Source organism: Heterocephalus glaber, unplaced genomic scaffold (assembly GCF_053883595.1).
Source record: "Heterocephalus glaber isolate CG9 unplaced genomic scaffold, H.glaber_assembly_v1.0 deba00001300, whole genome shotgun sequence".
NCBI classification, from domain to species: Eukaryota; Metazoa; Chordata; class Mammalia; order Rodentia; family Bathyergidae; genus Heterocephalus; species Heterocephalus glaber.
This window is the reverse complement of record NW_028258247.1, coordinates 187,401-201,241: the sequence shown is the minus strand read 5'-3', so window position 1 is coordinate 201,241 and position 13,841 is coordinate 187,401. Positions and strand designations below refer to the sequence as shown.

The 13,841-nt window shown below is 40.7% G+C and overlaps 1 protein-coding gene across 5 annotated transcripts in view; it reads left to right on the top strand.

Moving 5' to 3' along the window:
• Positions 1–13,841, top strand: part of Rnmt (RNA guanine-7 methyltransferase) — a 208,898-nt gene that overhangs the window by 20,003 nt on the left and 175,054 nt on the right. For 2 of the 5 annotated variants that reach the window (XM_004853289.3, XM_087211140.1), the window contains exon 11: positions 1,192–4,941. The exons of the other annotated variants lie outside the window; for them this stretch is intronic. In XM_004853289.3, coding sequence (XP_004853346.1) covers positions 1,192–1,229 — 38 coding nt within the window. In that variant the 3' untranslated portion in view covers positions 1,230–4,941. Of the gene's footprint in view, positions 1–1,191; positions 4,942–13,841 lie in introns of those variants that run through there. 5 annotated transcript variants of the gene reach the window in all.

Genomic DNA, 13,841 nt, shown 5'->3' with positions numbered 1-13,841 from the left:
TGGGGCCGAGGGGAGGAGTCTTTGACTCTAGAGCTGATGAGCACTCTGCCCCGTCCGTGTACACCAGCCTGTGCTGACAGCCACAGTTACCTCACTGAAGGAAGACTGAAGCTAGTCAGTAAGGGTAGCACAGTGCCATGGCCCAAGTAGTGTCTGTGAGGCTGGTATAGCCCTGCTGTACAGGGTGGATTGGAAAAGGGAGGCTCAGGAGGCTGTCCCTGGCCTTCATCTGTCTGTCCCACCTTCAAAGTCAGCTGAGCTTAGATGGCCTTCGTTTGGATTACTTTCAAGTATCCTAGTGCGTGCCCTCAACAGCTGGCAATGTTTTAAGGGTTAGTCTCTTGCCATGCAGACTGGGTATCTTACCAGATGTGGCAGGGTAGACATCCTGTGATGCACACAGGGACTCATGTTCCTGACCCGTCTCTGTGGGGAGATGCACCACAGCAGGGTGCCTTGCTTGAGGCAGTACCCTTAGGACTGGCTTCCCACAGAAGCATTAGCACTGGGGCTGGGTACCCAGGTTCTCTGATCATCTGTTGCCATGTGCCTTGTGACTCAACTTCCTTGTCAGACCCTGCAGCCCAGCAGCGAGGTAAGTGGCTGGATTTTGCTGTGTCATGTTATATGTGCTCCATGTATTTCTTCTCACTGATTTTACATTTTGTATTCCCTGTATTTTAAAAATATACATTAGTTTTAAAGTTTTTTAATAGAAAATTTAAATTATTCCTGCTTGTTATGTAATAATTCTACCTCCCTTGTGCCAGGTAAAAGGATTTGAGTCATACAATGGTTTTTATTTTTACTTTTATTTATTTATTTATTTAGGTACTGGGGATCGAACTTGGGTCCTTGCGCTTCATACAATGCTTTTTAGTTTTCTTTGCTTTTATACTTTTAGGTTTTCTTACCTTAAGCCATTTTTGGAGTTTTTTAGAGCTACTGACTTGGCTTTTCCATGGTCTGCATTTTGTCTAGGTAGATACTTGTTTTGAAGTAAATGTAGATGATTCTGTATCTGCCTAAATATGACTCAAATAATAGAACTTTTTCAATGAATGAAGTGTTTCTTCCTCAAAAGCAGTTTGGAAGCCTGAGTATTCACCCAGCTATGAACAGTGCTGAGATTGTTGTGTTGCTATTCTGAGGATGTGTGAAGCTAGCCTGACTGCCCTCTTTCCTCCCCAGGTATTTACTTGGTCTTTGCCTTTGAGAAGCAGCAGTAAGTTCGCAGGCACTGGGGCAGCTCCATCCCCTGCAGATTTGAACGTCCGTCTCAGATAGAGTTGACAGTTCTCTCTGTGTGCATTTTAACCATAAATTCTAAATGTGCAGGCTGCTGCTGGAAACTGTAGTGTATCTAACATTTGTTGTCTGTGATACATCAGCTTTGCGTGTATATATAAAGATGAGTTAGGACCTTCATCTTTAAAAATTTATTTTTTAAGTAATGTCCTAAGAATTCATTTGCCTGTACTGTGTTCGCTCATGAAAGTTATATCATATGACATGTTAAAGCGGCTGGACTTTCCACAGTGCTCCGGTTTGTCAAGTGTGTGTCTGCAGTGTGCACTTCCTGCAGCTGTGGACCTGGTGATAGAGCACATTAGCTTGCTTGTGTGGGGGCTCATTCTACAGTTTTGTCACATAGTAGTTTTAAGGCTAAATGGATTGTGTTATGTACATTTGAATGTAAATGTTCTGTATATATTGCTGTAGTTTTAAGTTTAAAACTCGATATTAGATTGTTGTAAAAGTTACTGAGCTAGAATTTCTTGTTTGTTGTATTTCTGTATAACTATTTGCTAATGTACTGCAGTTCTGGAATTGTTTAGAACATTGAGATGGCAGCATAGAGTTATTTTGGGATTTTCTGGCGTTCTGTTAAGAATTTTTGGCCATAGCAATCATTGTACCCAGCCATCAAGATTGTTACTAGGTACCATGCCTACCCTCTTCATCAAATAGGGATGCTGTGGTGTAGCTTTTCTCCAGATTTAATGACACCCCCCCTCCCATATGCCTGCTGGATTTTTTCAGATTGATACATTTAGTTGCAATAGGAATATGCACTTTGGATTAGTCCTAACTGATGTTAGGTCCAGGTTACTGATGCTGAATACCTACTTCAGCCCAGAAATAAGTGCTTCATATTCCTCTGTTACATCAGTGCTTTTTGCACAGTAGGAGCCATTGTCTGATCTGTTTTGGATTTTCATTTGTCATTTCAGAATCATTGTTATAATTGTCATTAAGATTGGCATTTATGGCCAGCCTTGGTGATAAGCCCGTTATCAGAGCTACTTGGGAGGCTGAGACAGGAGGGTCACAAGTTTGAGATCAGGTTGGGCAACTTAGTATACCAAAATAAAAATAAAAAGGGCTGGGAATATAGCTCAGTGATGGAACACTTGTCTAGTATGAGGCCCTGGGTTCAGTCTCAACTACTTTTTAAAAAAAGTCAGTTGTGTAATTGACAGCTTTTTCAAAACTGATGATTACATAAACTGTTATCCTTACATTAAGTCAGCATTTAGAAAACTTGCCAGTTTTTAGTACTGCGAAACTTTAAAAGCAAAGCAATTGTGTATTCTTTTTTACGTTACTTATTTAAAGCATGGATTACAAAGACGGTTGCTTTCTATAATTATCTATAATACTTGTTTTAAAAACAGTCTTAGTTTGTATCTGTTGGTTGTTCATGGTGTTAGATTAGCAAAGCTGAGTAGCAAACTTGGGGGTAGCTGCCAGAGGCAGAGGTGGTAGTGCTGGAGGGAGCTCTTGCTGGCTGAAAAGTTTGGTGGGTGCAGAGAACATTCTCATCCCATCCTATGCTGCTGTGTCACAGCCTCAGTTAACAGGTAATACATGTACTTTTAGTCTTGTGTAGCCCTCTCCACTCCATGGGCCATTTCAGGGAGAGAAGAATCCCCCAAGGGATTGAGTAATTGGTGGTAAACCAAAGTAGAGAGAAGAGAAAAAATGGAGCTACTTAGGCTGTTAGTGTAGAGAAGGGAGAAGCTAGCTAGTGGGAGAAGCGCTCTGGGCATAGTGCAGCCGTTGTAGGTGCCGCTTGAGTCTGTGCAGTGACGGGTAAAGGTGAAAGGGGCAGGGCCGTCCTCTCCTGCACTCTGCAGGCCTTTCCCTGTTGGGGGCACAATGGGAGACAGTTGTCAAGTGGTCCCAGACCTGCTGTGCAGCTTATCCTCCAGGGCAGAGTTAGAGATGAAGATCTGGTCAGCCATTTGTAGAATGGGGCAGCCTGCTCTGGGAGTGGGGCTGCAAGCACTGACATAGTGTTCTCTGGGCCTGGGATCTGCCTCAGGGACAGGTACAGTGGCCAGTGTTCAGGAGGAGTCGCTGCCAGCAGTGGTGGCCAGCACTGGTGGCACCCTCTGCTAGGGAGAGCGGGCAAGCCTGCAGATTGCCACCCAAGCCCATGTTTGCAGGGCCCACAAGCAAGGGGTCTAGTGTCACTCCCGGGGACGCTTGGCCTCGGACAGGAAAGATGTTGAGGGAAACTCCCTTAAGGAGTGTGAGCCTGTGTAGACTGGATGGTTGATTGTGAGTACAGAGATTCTGGGCCCACTCCCCTGTCCCACACTTGGAAGTTGAAGAAACAGGATTACTGTCTGATTTCGTTTGTCCATTGGGAATCAGAGCAGAGGGGTACAGACTTTGATGAGGTTGAGGGAGGGTGCAGGGAAAAGCAGAAAAGCCTATTGGCCATGACAGGTCCCAGCCATACTACCTCTCTTGGGAAGATTCCCTGGCACACCTGCCTTGATTCGTTGCATAAGTTGTTTTATCTGTACCCAGCATGTCTCTGATGAAGATTGAGCCTTTTGTTAGGCCTGTGTGTGGGGTGAAAGTGCCAGTGCGTACATTCTAGCTGCTAAGGGTTATTTTCACTGTGTAAACTGGCTCTCTGTTGTCTACCTCAGGCTCTGTATATTTGGCTTATCTGGAGCCAGTCACTGCAAAGGTCCTTAAGTCTGCAAAGGCCAAACCCAGGCAGCTGATCCCTGATAGGAGTTGTACCTAAATGCCTGTTCGTGGCTTGGCTGTGGGGACTTTGGGTGAACCCCAGCCTCTCTCCCTAGAAATGCTTGGCTGTCTTCCTCAGGGGCAGTATTCCAGGGATGAAGCCGAGTTGACAGCTCATGTTTGTGAAGCTCCTAACTTGTGTTATTCTCTAAGTGTTTCACCTCTGGTAACTCATCTCAATCTCTAACAACTCTGAGGTAAGCACCATCATTCCCATTGCAATGACAAGAAAGTGAGAGAGGGAGAATGCTGACCCGGGCAGCCTGCACCCTTGCTGCATGTGAGACCCCACCTGGCCACCACCAGCAGCCTGAGTGTTCACTGTTGGGGCCCTGGCCTCTTGATGCAAAATAGTGCTTTTCCCATGCTCCCTGAGAGAAGTGTTGATTCCTGGATGAGAGGCTTTGAGGGAGAGTAGAGAGGTCTCCAGCCCTTAATGCACTGGTGGGGGTCAGAGAACCTTGAACTCTGCAGTGGGAGGAGACCTGCTTCTCAGAGCCAGGCTTTTGAGGGCTGTGTCAGGGGTGGTGCTCTTCTGCTTTGGCTGTGGAGCTGCACCAGGAGACTTCTCAGTCTCAGCTGAGGACCAACCAGAGGCAAGTGTCACATCTATGCAGTCATGTCAGTGATTTTCACAAGCTGATCACCTGCATGCAGTCCTGTCTCCAACCCTGTAAGTCTCCCTCCTGGTGACACCTTCCCTTGCTGTAACTAACCACTTTCTGGTTCTAGGAGCATTATGTGAATGGAATTAAACATTATGCATTTGTTGTATCTGACTTCTGTGGCTCAGCAATGTGTTCGTGAGATTTTTATTACATGCATTTGCACATGGTTCATTCTCATGATTGTGTGGTATTCCAGTGTGCAAATAAAATATATATTATCTGATGGAAGTGTGGTTTATTTCCAGCTTGGGAGCTATTTCTGTTGCTCCAGTTGTTAGTGGTACCTTGGTTCACGAACTCAATTCTCTCCATGATTCTGATTGCAAACCAAACTGGTTGAGAACTGAATCAAATTTCCCCATAATGTCAACATTGAACCTAACCATTGAAATTGATTTGGTTCTTGTCTAACTAGGTTTGTGACCAGAATCATGGCAAGAATCAAGTTCGTGAACCAAGATACCACTGAATCTTTATGAACATAGGTATACATGGGTATGTCACTGGATGATAGGGTCTGAGGAGGTCCCCCAAAGAGGAGATGGGGACCACAACTTGTGCCCCTTCGTGGAGTAGGTTCATTGACTCTCTTTACAGAAAAAAGAATTTTAGGATCCACCATTGAGAGGCATAGATATTTATTGGGCAGAGTTGAAGAAGTAAACAGAGAAAGTAAGAGTTGTTGATGCTTAAGAGAGAAATGCACTGGGGTTGGGGATGTATACAAGGTGTGAATTAAAAACACAGTAAATGTTTACATTTGGAATTATTACAGTAAAAGACACATTGCCAGTAATGCCTCTCAGAACTCCCCGGATAGGAACTCCCTGATAGGAATTCCCAAGCCTATATGTAAGATTAAAATTAACGGAAGGAATTTTACATGGACCTACATACTAGAGCAGATAAAACTATCATCTCATCACCATTTTGGCCTAAAGATTCTACCTCCCTGGGGGCGCTAGGCTCACCACAGCGAGTATTACAGAGTACTGTGCCACTGCCTTATGAGGGCCCAGATGGACAGGCAGGACACGTGTGCCCCAACACTGCACCCATTCCGGTAAACTTACGGGGCAGAGATTTACTGAAGGAATGGAAGGTGGTAATCACAACCTTGCCTCCTGCCATATCTCCAGCCAGGCATGTGATGGACAGAATGGGTTATCAGGAAGCAAAGGGATTAGGCAGGCAGCTTCAGGGACAAACAGCCCCTAGAGCCTCAGGTAAAAAACAATTATTATGGAATTGGATATGAATCAAATTCATAATGAGGGCCATTGTGGTTTCTGTGCCCAGAGCGGCACTGCCTTTACAGTGGAAACCTGATAGTCCTATGTGGGTTGATCAGTGGCCCCTTACTAAGGAGAAACAACAGGTTTTCAATCATTTGGTAGCTGAACAGGTAAATGAAGGACATCTTGAGCCCTCTGTCAGTTCCTGGAACACACCAGTTTTTATCATCCTCCCCAAATCAGGAAAATGGTTAATACAAGATTTGCATGCAGTGAATGCTAGCCTCCTCCCAATGGGAATTTTACAGCCAGGGCTCCCAAACCCAAGTGCTATTCCACAAGAATGGCCAATAATTGTTCTTGATTTGAAAGACTTAAAAAAAAATATTCCTTTGTTTCCAGCAGATAGGCCTCATTTTGCTTTTTCTAGTCCAAGTATAAATTTCCCAGAGCCTGTGAAGAAGTTTCAGTGGACTGTTTTGTCCCAGGGAATGACAAGTAGTCCTGTGCTTTGTCAGTGGTTTGTGCCTAAGGCTTCACAGGCCACTTGAAGGAAATTCCCTCATATATTTGTTGCATTTTATAGATGATCTATTGATAGCATCTGATAAACAAGAGACTCTTACAGGCTTTTTGCCCATGCCAAATGGGATTTACTTAAATTTGGCCTTTCTGTAACCCCTGAAAAGGTGCAGTTATCTGCTCCTTACCACTATCTAGGTACTCTGATAGCTGAAAGAACTACAAAGCCTCAAAAAGTATAAATTTGAATTGATAAATTAAAAACCTTAAATGATTTTCAAAAATTGTTGGGAGATGTTAATTGGCTAAGACCTAAATTGAGTATTGTAACCTTTTAGTCACAACATTTATGTAACATATTACAAGGAAATTCAGATTTAAATTCTCCCCAAAGCTTAACTGTGGAGGCACAAGAGCTACAGTTAATTGAGAGAAGCATTCATGATTGACAGGTTTTTAGAATTAATCCTAATTACCCTGTGTACTTGTTTGTACTCCAGACTCCTCATTCTCCCACAGGACTACTTGGACAGTATTATGATGAACAAGTTTTTCCCACGGAGGGGTTACTTTTACCTAATCAGTTGGTGAGGACACTACAGTTGTATGTGGGGCAAATTGCAAAGGTCGTTTCCATAGGACGAAATAGGGCATGTCAAATATTTGGATTTGATCCTCAATTTATAATTTTGCCATTAGAAGATGCAATCGTTGCTACAGACTGCCATCTACTGGCAAGTTGCATTTGCAGATTTTATCGGCCAAGTTGATAATCATCCAAATGACCCCTTGCTACAATTTTTTATGCAACATGAATTTATTCTCTCTGTAATAACCAAATTTCCACCCCTTAAGGAAGCAGTTACATTTTTCACAGTGGCTCCTTTAAGGGGAGAGGAGCAGTATGGAGTAAAAATTTTCAACATATCATTTTAACTCCTGGCCTTTCAGTTCAAAGATCTGAATTAACAGCCACTTTTTATGTAATAGAGAACTTTCCATCACAGACCTTAAATATTGTGACTCTTCCTATGCAGTTTACTTAATTCAGCACTTAGAAAATGCCATAGTTCATTCCTCATTGGAGCCAGAATTATTAAATTTATTTCAAAGATTACAAAAAGCCATCTGTAAATGGACAGCACCCTTTTTTATTGAACATATTGAATCTCATTCCAATTTACCGGGACTTTTATCATATGGCAATCATCAGGCATGGCGCCACTGAGCTACATCCCCAGCCCCCCTTCTGAATACACATCCCATTGTTCTCACCACTGAGTTCTCTTTGGTGAGTGTCTTCAGTTGCACAGTCATGGCTGCCTCAGTGTCTTGAATCGATTCAAAAACATTTACTTTTCATGGTCATCTTCACATTGGGCAGGAGCCAGAAGTCACACAGTGCCCCATCCGGTGAATAAAGTGAGTGAAGGAACACTGATGTTTTTATGACCCTGTCTTTCCATTGGATGGCACCTGGTAACAACACTTACCATGCCTTATAAAGATACTCAGGACTTCCAGAATGGCTTCAGAAAGTGGCAAGTATGGGACTGGGGATTTAGCTCAGTGGTGCCAGTGCCTGCCTTGCAAGTGCAAGGTCCTAAGTTCGATCCCTGGTACCAAAAAAGAGAAAGTGGCAAGTGTAAGTGTGTTTGGAGTGAAAGGGAGTATTTGGATGGCATTAGGGTTAATGTGTCTTTTACTATAATAAACTTTGTTTGTTTTTTGAGGCAAGCCTCCCTATATACTTCAGTCTGGCCCTGAACTCACTATGTAGCCCAGGCAGGTCTTGAACTCACGGCGATCCTCCTGCCTCAGCCTCGTGAGTGCTGGGATTACAGGCATTGCCACTGCACCCAGCTTATAATAAACTTTAAAAGTTTTTAAACATTCACTGTAATTTGCAGTCACACCTTGTACAGTAATAGTTGAAGCTTTCAATGCCACATTCTCATAATAGAACAACCAGGCAGAAGATAAGAGGAGAGAACACTTAAACAGCGTATTAAGTTGTCTGCTACCTGTAACAGGCAAGCACACTACTCTTCACCCTTGTAGCAGCATACCGTCTTCTGCGGTACACAGGGTGTTTCCTAGGATGGAATGTGGGTTGGGCTGCAAATTAGATGTTACAGAGTATTTCCCAACCAGGATGGGGTGAATGTGGATTTTGTAACAGGAGACGAACAGCAACATTCACAAATTTTGGCAATTAACACAACCAATGCATGAAAGACAAAATCACAAGGAAGATTAGAAAATGCTTTGACACTTAAGTGAAACATGCCAAAATCTGTAGGCTTCTGCAAAAGCCCTGATGATGGGGGGCATTTTACAGAAATAAATGCATTTTAAAAAATTCTCAAACAGCCTAACTTTTAAAAGAATAAACTGAACCCAAAGTTACCAGAAGAAATGAAATAATAAAGATTATAGCATGAGCAAAATAATTTTTAAAAAGATATTTCTTTGAAAACAAATGGAAGTGGGAAGATTACTTATGATTCTACATAAATGATGGATTATAAGTATTATGAACAATTATATGTCAATAAACCAGATAAATTCCTAGAAACCTGAAATTTATCTAGACAATCATAAATAGAAAATCTGAAAAGATAACTAATTAGAATTAGTTATCAAAAATCTGACAGGATGGGGAAAGGGGAACACTGCTCCACTGCTGGTGGGAGTGTAGAATGGTGCAAACACTGTGGACATCAGTATGGAGATACCGCAAAGAACTAGGACTGGAAGTTCCATTTGATCCAGCTATTCCTCTGCTGGGTATCTTCCCAAAGAATTAAAAGAATCATACCACAGCGATATATGTGCACCCATGTTCATAGCAGCACAGTTTGTAATAGCTAAAACTTGGAAACAGCCCAAATGCCCATCAACTGGATACTGGATAAAGATAATGTTTTTCTTTTTTTTATATAAAATGAAGTACTACTCAGCCATAAAAATGAGAAATTAGAGACATTTCTAAGTGGATGAACATTGAGGCGATACTCAAGTGAAATTAATAGGACACATGTGTAAATACCAAATAGCTTCTCTAGTGTGAGAAATTGAAAATGTACATATGGATTAAAAGGTATAATAGATAATGTGGAATAGGAAGAAAAGGGGCAAAGGGGAAGTGGGAGGGTAGGGGAAAGGAAAAAAGGGAATGGAGTTAATATGAGAAAATGACAAAATGGAAACAAAGTCTGTAAATAGGGAGGGATGGAGGGGTTGAAGGGAGAGCAGGGGAAGGGGAAAAAATAAGAACCAAGAGTATGCAAAGGTGCAAATTTCCAATGATATATGTCATTATATCGTATACCTAAAATGTATCAATAAAATTAATTTTTAAAAAATCTGATGGGAGGGAGAGGAGGGGAAGAGGACATAAAAAGGATTAAGGTGTGTTAGGTACATCTAACCCCCAGTGATTATTACATACTGCAAATGTACTAATAAAAATTTTAAAAGCCTAAAAACATCTGACAAAAGCCCTGGACATTATCAGTGATGAATTCTACCAAATGTTTTATAGTAAGAGCTAATACCAATCCTCAGAAATTTCCAAAGGAATTGAAGAGGAGCAAATAATTCCTGACTCATTCTATGGGGCCAGCAATACCCAGGTACCAAAGTCAGACAAAGACACTGGTAGAATAGAGAACTGTAGATCAATTATATCACTTGTGAACACTAATGGGGAAACCATCACCAGATTCACCAGTGTATTAAAGTGATTATACACTGTGGCCAAATGAGATTTAATCCTGGAATGCAGGAATGGCTTTGTATACACAACTTGATACCACACCATGTTGATAGGAGAAAAGGGAAAAGCCCAACAAACTAGGAATGAAAGGAAACTACTTCATAATAAAAGCCATCTTTGAAACTCCCACCATAACTATCTTTTCTCTAAAATAAGGAACAAAAACCAAGAATGTTTACTTCCACCGGTTCTGTTCAACATAGCACTGGACCTTCTAGAGCAATTGGCAAGAAAAAGCCACCAAAATTGGAAAAGAAAAAGGAAAATTATATCTTCAAAGATATGATCTTTTATATGTAGAAAGCCCTAAAGAATCTATCAAAAGCTAATAAACCAATTTAGCAAAACAGGATACAAAGTCAGTATTCAAAATCAGTTGCATCACTCAGAGGCCATCACTGCCCCCAGCCCATGCTGCAGGGGTGACGCAGTATCTGAATCTGCACTGCAGAGGCACCTGGGGGGCCATAAAGGCTCCAAGCAGAGAAAAAGAATTTGACAATCAGATACATGAGGCATAGAGGACTCCAACTAGCCATGATAAAAAAAAATCTACACCTAGGGGCTGGGGATTTAGCTCAGTGGTTCTGCTGCCTGCCTTGCAGGCATAAGGTCCCAAGTTTAATCCCCCAGTACCAAAAAAAAAAAAAAAATTGCACCTAGATATACAGTAGTCAAGATCCCAGAAACCCAACAGAAGAACAAAATCCTACAAGCAGAGAAAAGAAACAAATCACATACAAAGGAAAGCCCATCATAATCACAGCAGACTTTTCAACACAAACCCTCAAGTCAAGGAGAGCCTGGAGTGAAGTATTTCAAGCCCTAAAAGAAAATAACCTCCAACCTAGATTGTTGTATCCTGCAAAATTTATCTTTCAAAATTGATGGGGAAATGAGATACGTCCATGACAAAGAACACCTGAGAAACTTCAAGAATACCAAACCAGCACTCCAAACAGTTCTGAACAATCTCCTAGAAAAAGACAATGAGAGTCACAACTCCATGAGGCCCAAGAGAGTGAAGCCATCAGACAAGGCAAGAAATTAAAGGGAAGAGGGGGCCGGGAAATAAAAGAGCCAACAATAGGAAAATATCGTGACAAGGATAAGTCAATACGTATCAATTATAACCATCAATGCTAGTGACCTCAATTCACCAATCAAAAGAAATAGACTGGCAGAATGGATTAAGAAGCAAAATCTAACAATATGCTGTACACAAGAAACACTTAATTGAAAAAGAAATTAATAGATGGAAAGTAAAAGGATGGAAAACAGTTCTCCATGCAACAGGAACCCGGAAAAAAGCAGGGGTAGCAATCTTATGTGCAGACAAGGTAGATTTCAAACCAAAACTAATTAAGAGAGACAAAGATGGTCACTACATCCTTGTGAAGGGAACACTCCAAGAGGAAGAGATCACAAATACATATGCACCAAATACTAGTGCTCCCATCTATATAAATAAATATTAAATAGACATGAAAAACCAAATAAGCACTAATACAATTATATTACTCAATACCCCAGTCACAAATAGACAGATCATCTAGACAGAAAATGAACAATGATATACTAGTACTGAACCAAACTTTTGAACAAATGGACTTAATAAATGTCTACAGAGTGTTTCATCTCATAAAATCAGAATACACATTCTTTTCAGGTGCACACTGGTCATTCTCTAGAATAGACCACATGCTGGCTCAGAACATGTTTAAGTCAATGCAAAGAAATTGAAGTTATCCCCTGTATATTATCAGACCATAGTGTAATTAAACTGGAGATCAATAGCATAAGAAACTGCAAGAATGTCACAAACACATGGAAACTGAGTAACTCTCTCCTGAACAACCAGTGGGTCACAGAGGAAATTAGACAGTTTCTACAATTAAATGATAATGCCAATATAATATACAGGAACCTATGGGACACAATGAAAGCAGTTCTATGAAGGAAGTTTATAGCGGTGAATGTCCATACTAGGAAAACGGAACGAGCTCAAATAAACAATCTAATGCTGAACCTCAGGCTCCTAGAAAAAGAAGAGCAAGACAAACCCAAAGCTCGTACAAGAAAGGAAATTATAAAGATCAGAGCAGAAATCAATGCAGTGGAGACTAAGAACAATACAAAAAATTAATGAATCGAAGAGTTGATTCTTCAAAAGAATAAATAAGATCGACAAACCCTTAGCCAACCTTATCAAAAAAAAAGAAAAAGAAAGAAAGAAAAGGCTCAAATCCATGCAATTAGGAATGAAAAGGGTGAAATCACAACAGATCCAGCAGAAATCCAGAGGTTCATCAATACCTACTTTGGTAAGGTATTGATGGAAAACACAGAAGAAATGAACAGATTCCTAGATACATATGAATTACCAAAGCTGAATGAAGAAGATATAAAAATTCTAAACACCCCAATTTCAATCAGTGAAATAGAAAACATAATTAAAAATTTACCAACAAAGAAAAGCCCACGTCCTGATGACTTCACTGCTGAAATCTACAAGACATTAGGAGAACTATTGCCACTACTGTTTAAACTCTTCAATGAAATTGAAAGGAAAGCAGTACTCCCAATTCATTCCTGGAAGCAAGCATCACCTTGATCCCCAAGGCAGAGAAAGACCCAACTGAAAAAAGAGAACTATAGGCCAATCTCACTAATGAACATAGATGCAAAAATCCTTAATAAGATACTGGCAAATAGAATGCAAAAGATTATCAAGAAGATCACACACCCTGACCAAGTGGGATACATCCCAGGGATGGTTCAACATAGGCAAATCAATCAATGTAATACACTATATCAATAGAGCCAAGGACAAAAACCATATGATCATCTCAATAGATGAAGAAAAAGCATTTGAAAAAAATCCAACATGCATTCATGATAAAAACCCTACTGAAAATTGGAACAGATGGTCTCTATCTCAATGTGATAAAAGCCATCTATGAAAAACCAACAGCCAGTATCATACTAAATGGTCAAAAACTGAAATCCTTCATGCTAAAATCAGGAGCAAGACAAGGATGTCCACTATCACCACTCCTGTTCAATATGGTTCTGGAAACATTAGCCACAGCAATTAGACAAGAGAAAGAAATAAAAGGAATAAAGATAGGAAAGGAAGAAGTTAAACTGTCATCATTTGCACATGACTTGATACTTTACATAGAAGACCCAAAAAACTCTGCTAAAAATCTTCTAGACTTAATTGACAGATTCAGTAGAGTAGCTGGTTACAAGGTAAACAACTCAAAAAATCAATAGCCTTCTTGTACACAAATAACAGACTGAGAGAGAAATTGGGGAAACAATTCCTTTTACAATAGTATTCAAAAAATGAAATACCTAGGAATGAATCTAACAAAGGAGGTAAAAGACCTCTACATTGAGAACTACAATACTCTGAAAAAAGATTGAAGAGGATATCAGAAAATGTAAAGACATCCCTTGCTCCTGGGTAGGAAGAAACAATATAGTAAAAATGACCATACTTCCAAAACTGCTGTATAGATTCAATGCAATCATGATTGAAATTGCAACAGTATATTTCACAGAACTAGAGAAAATAAT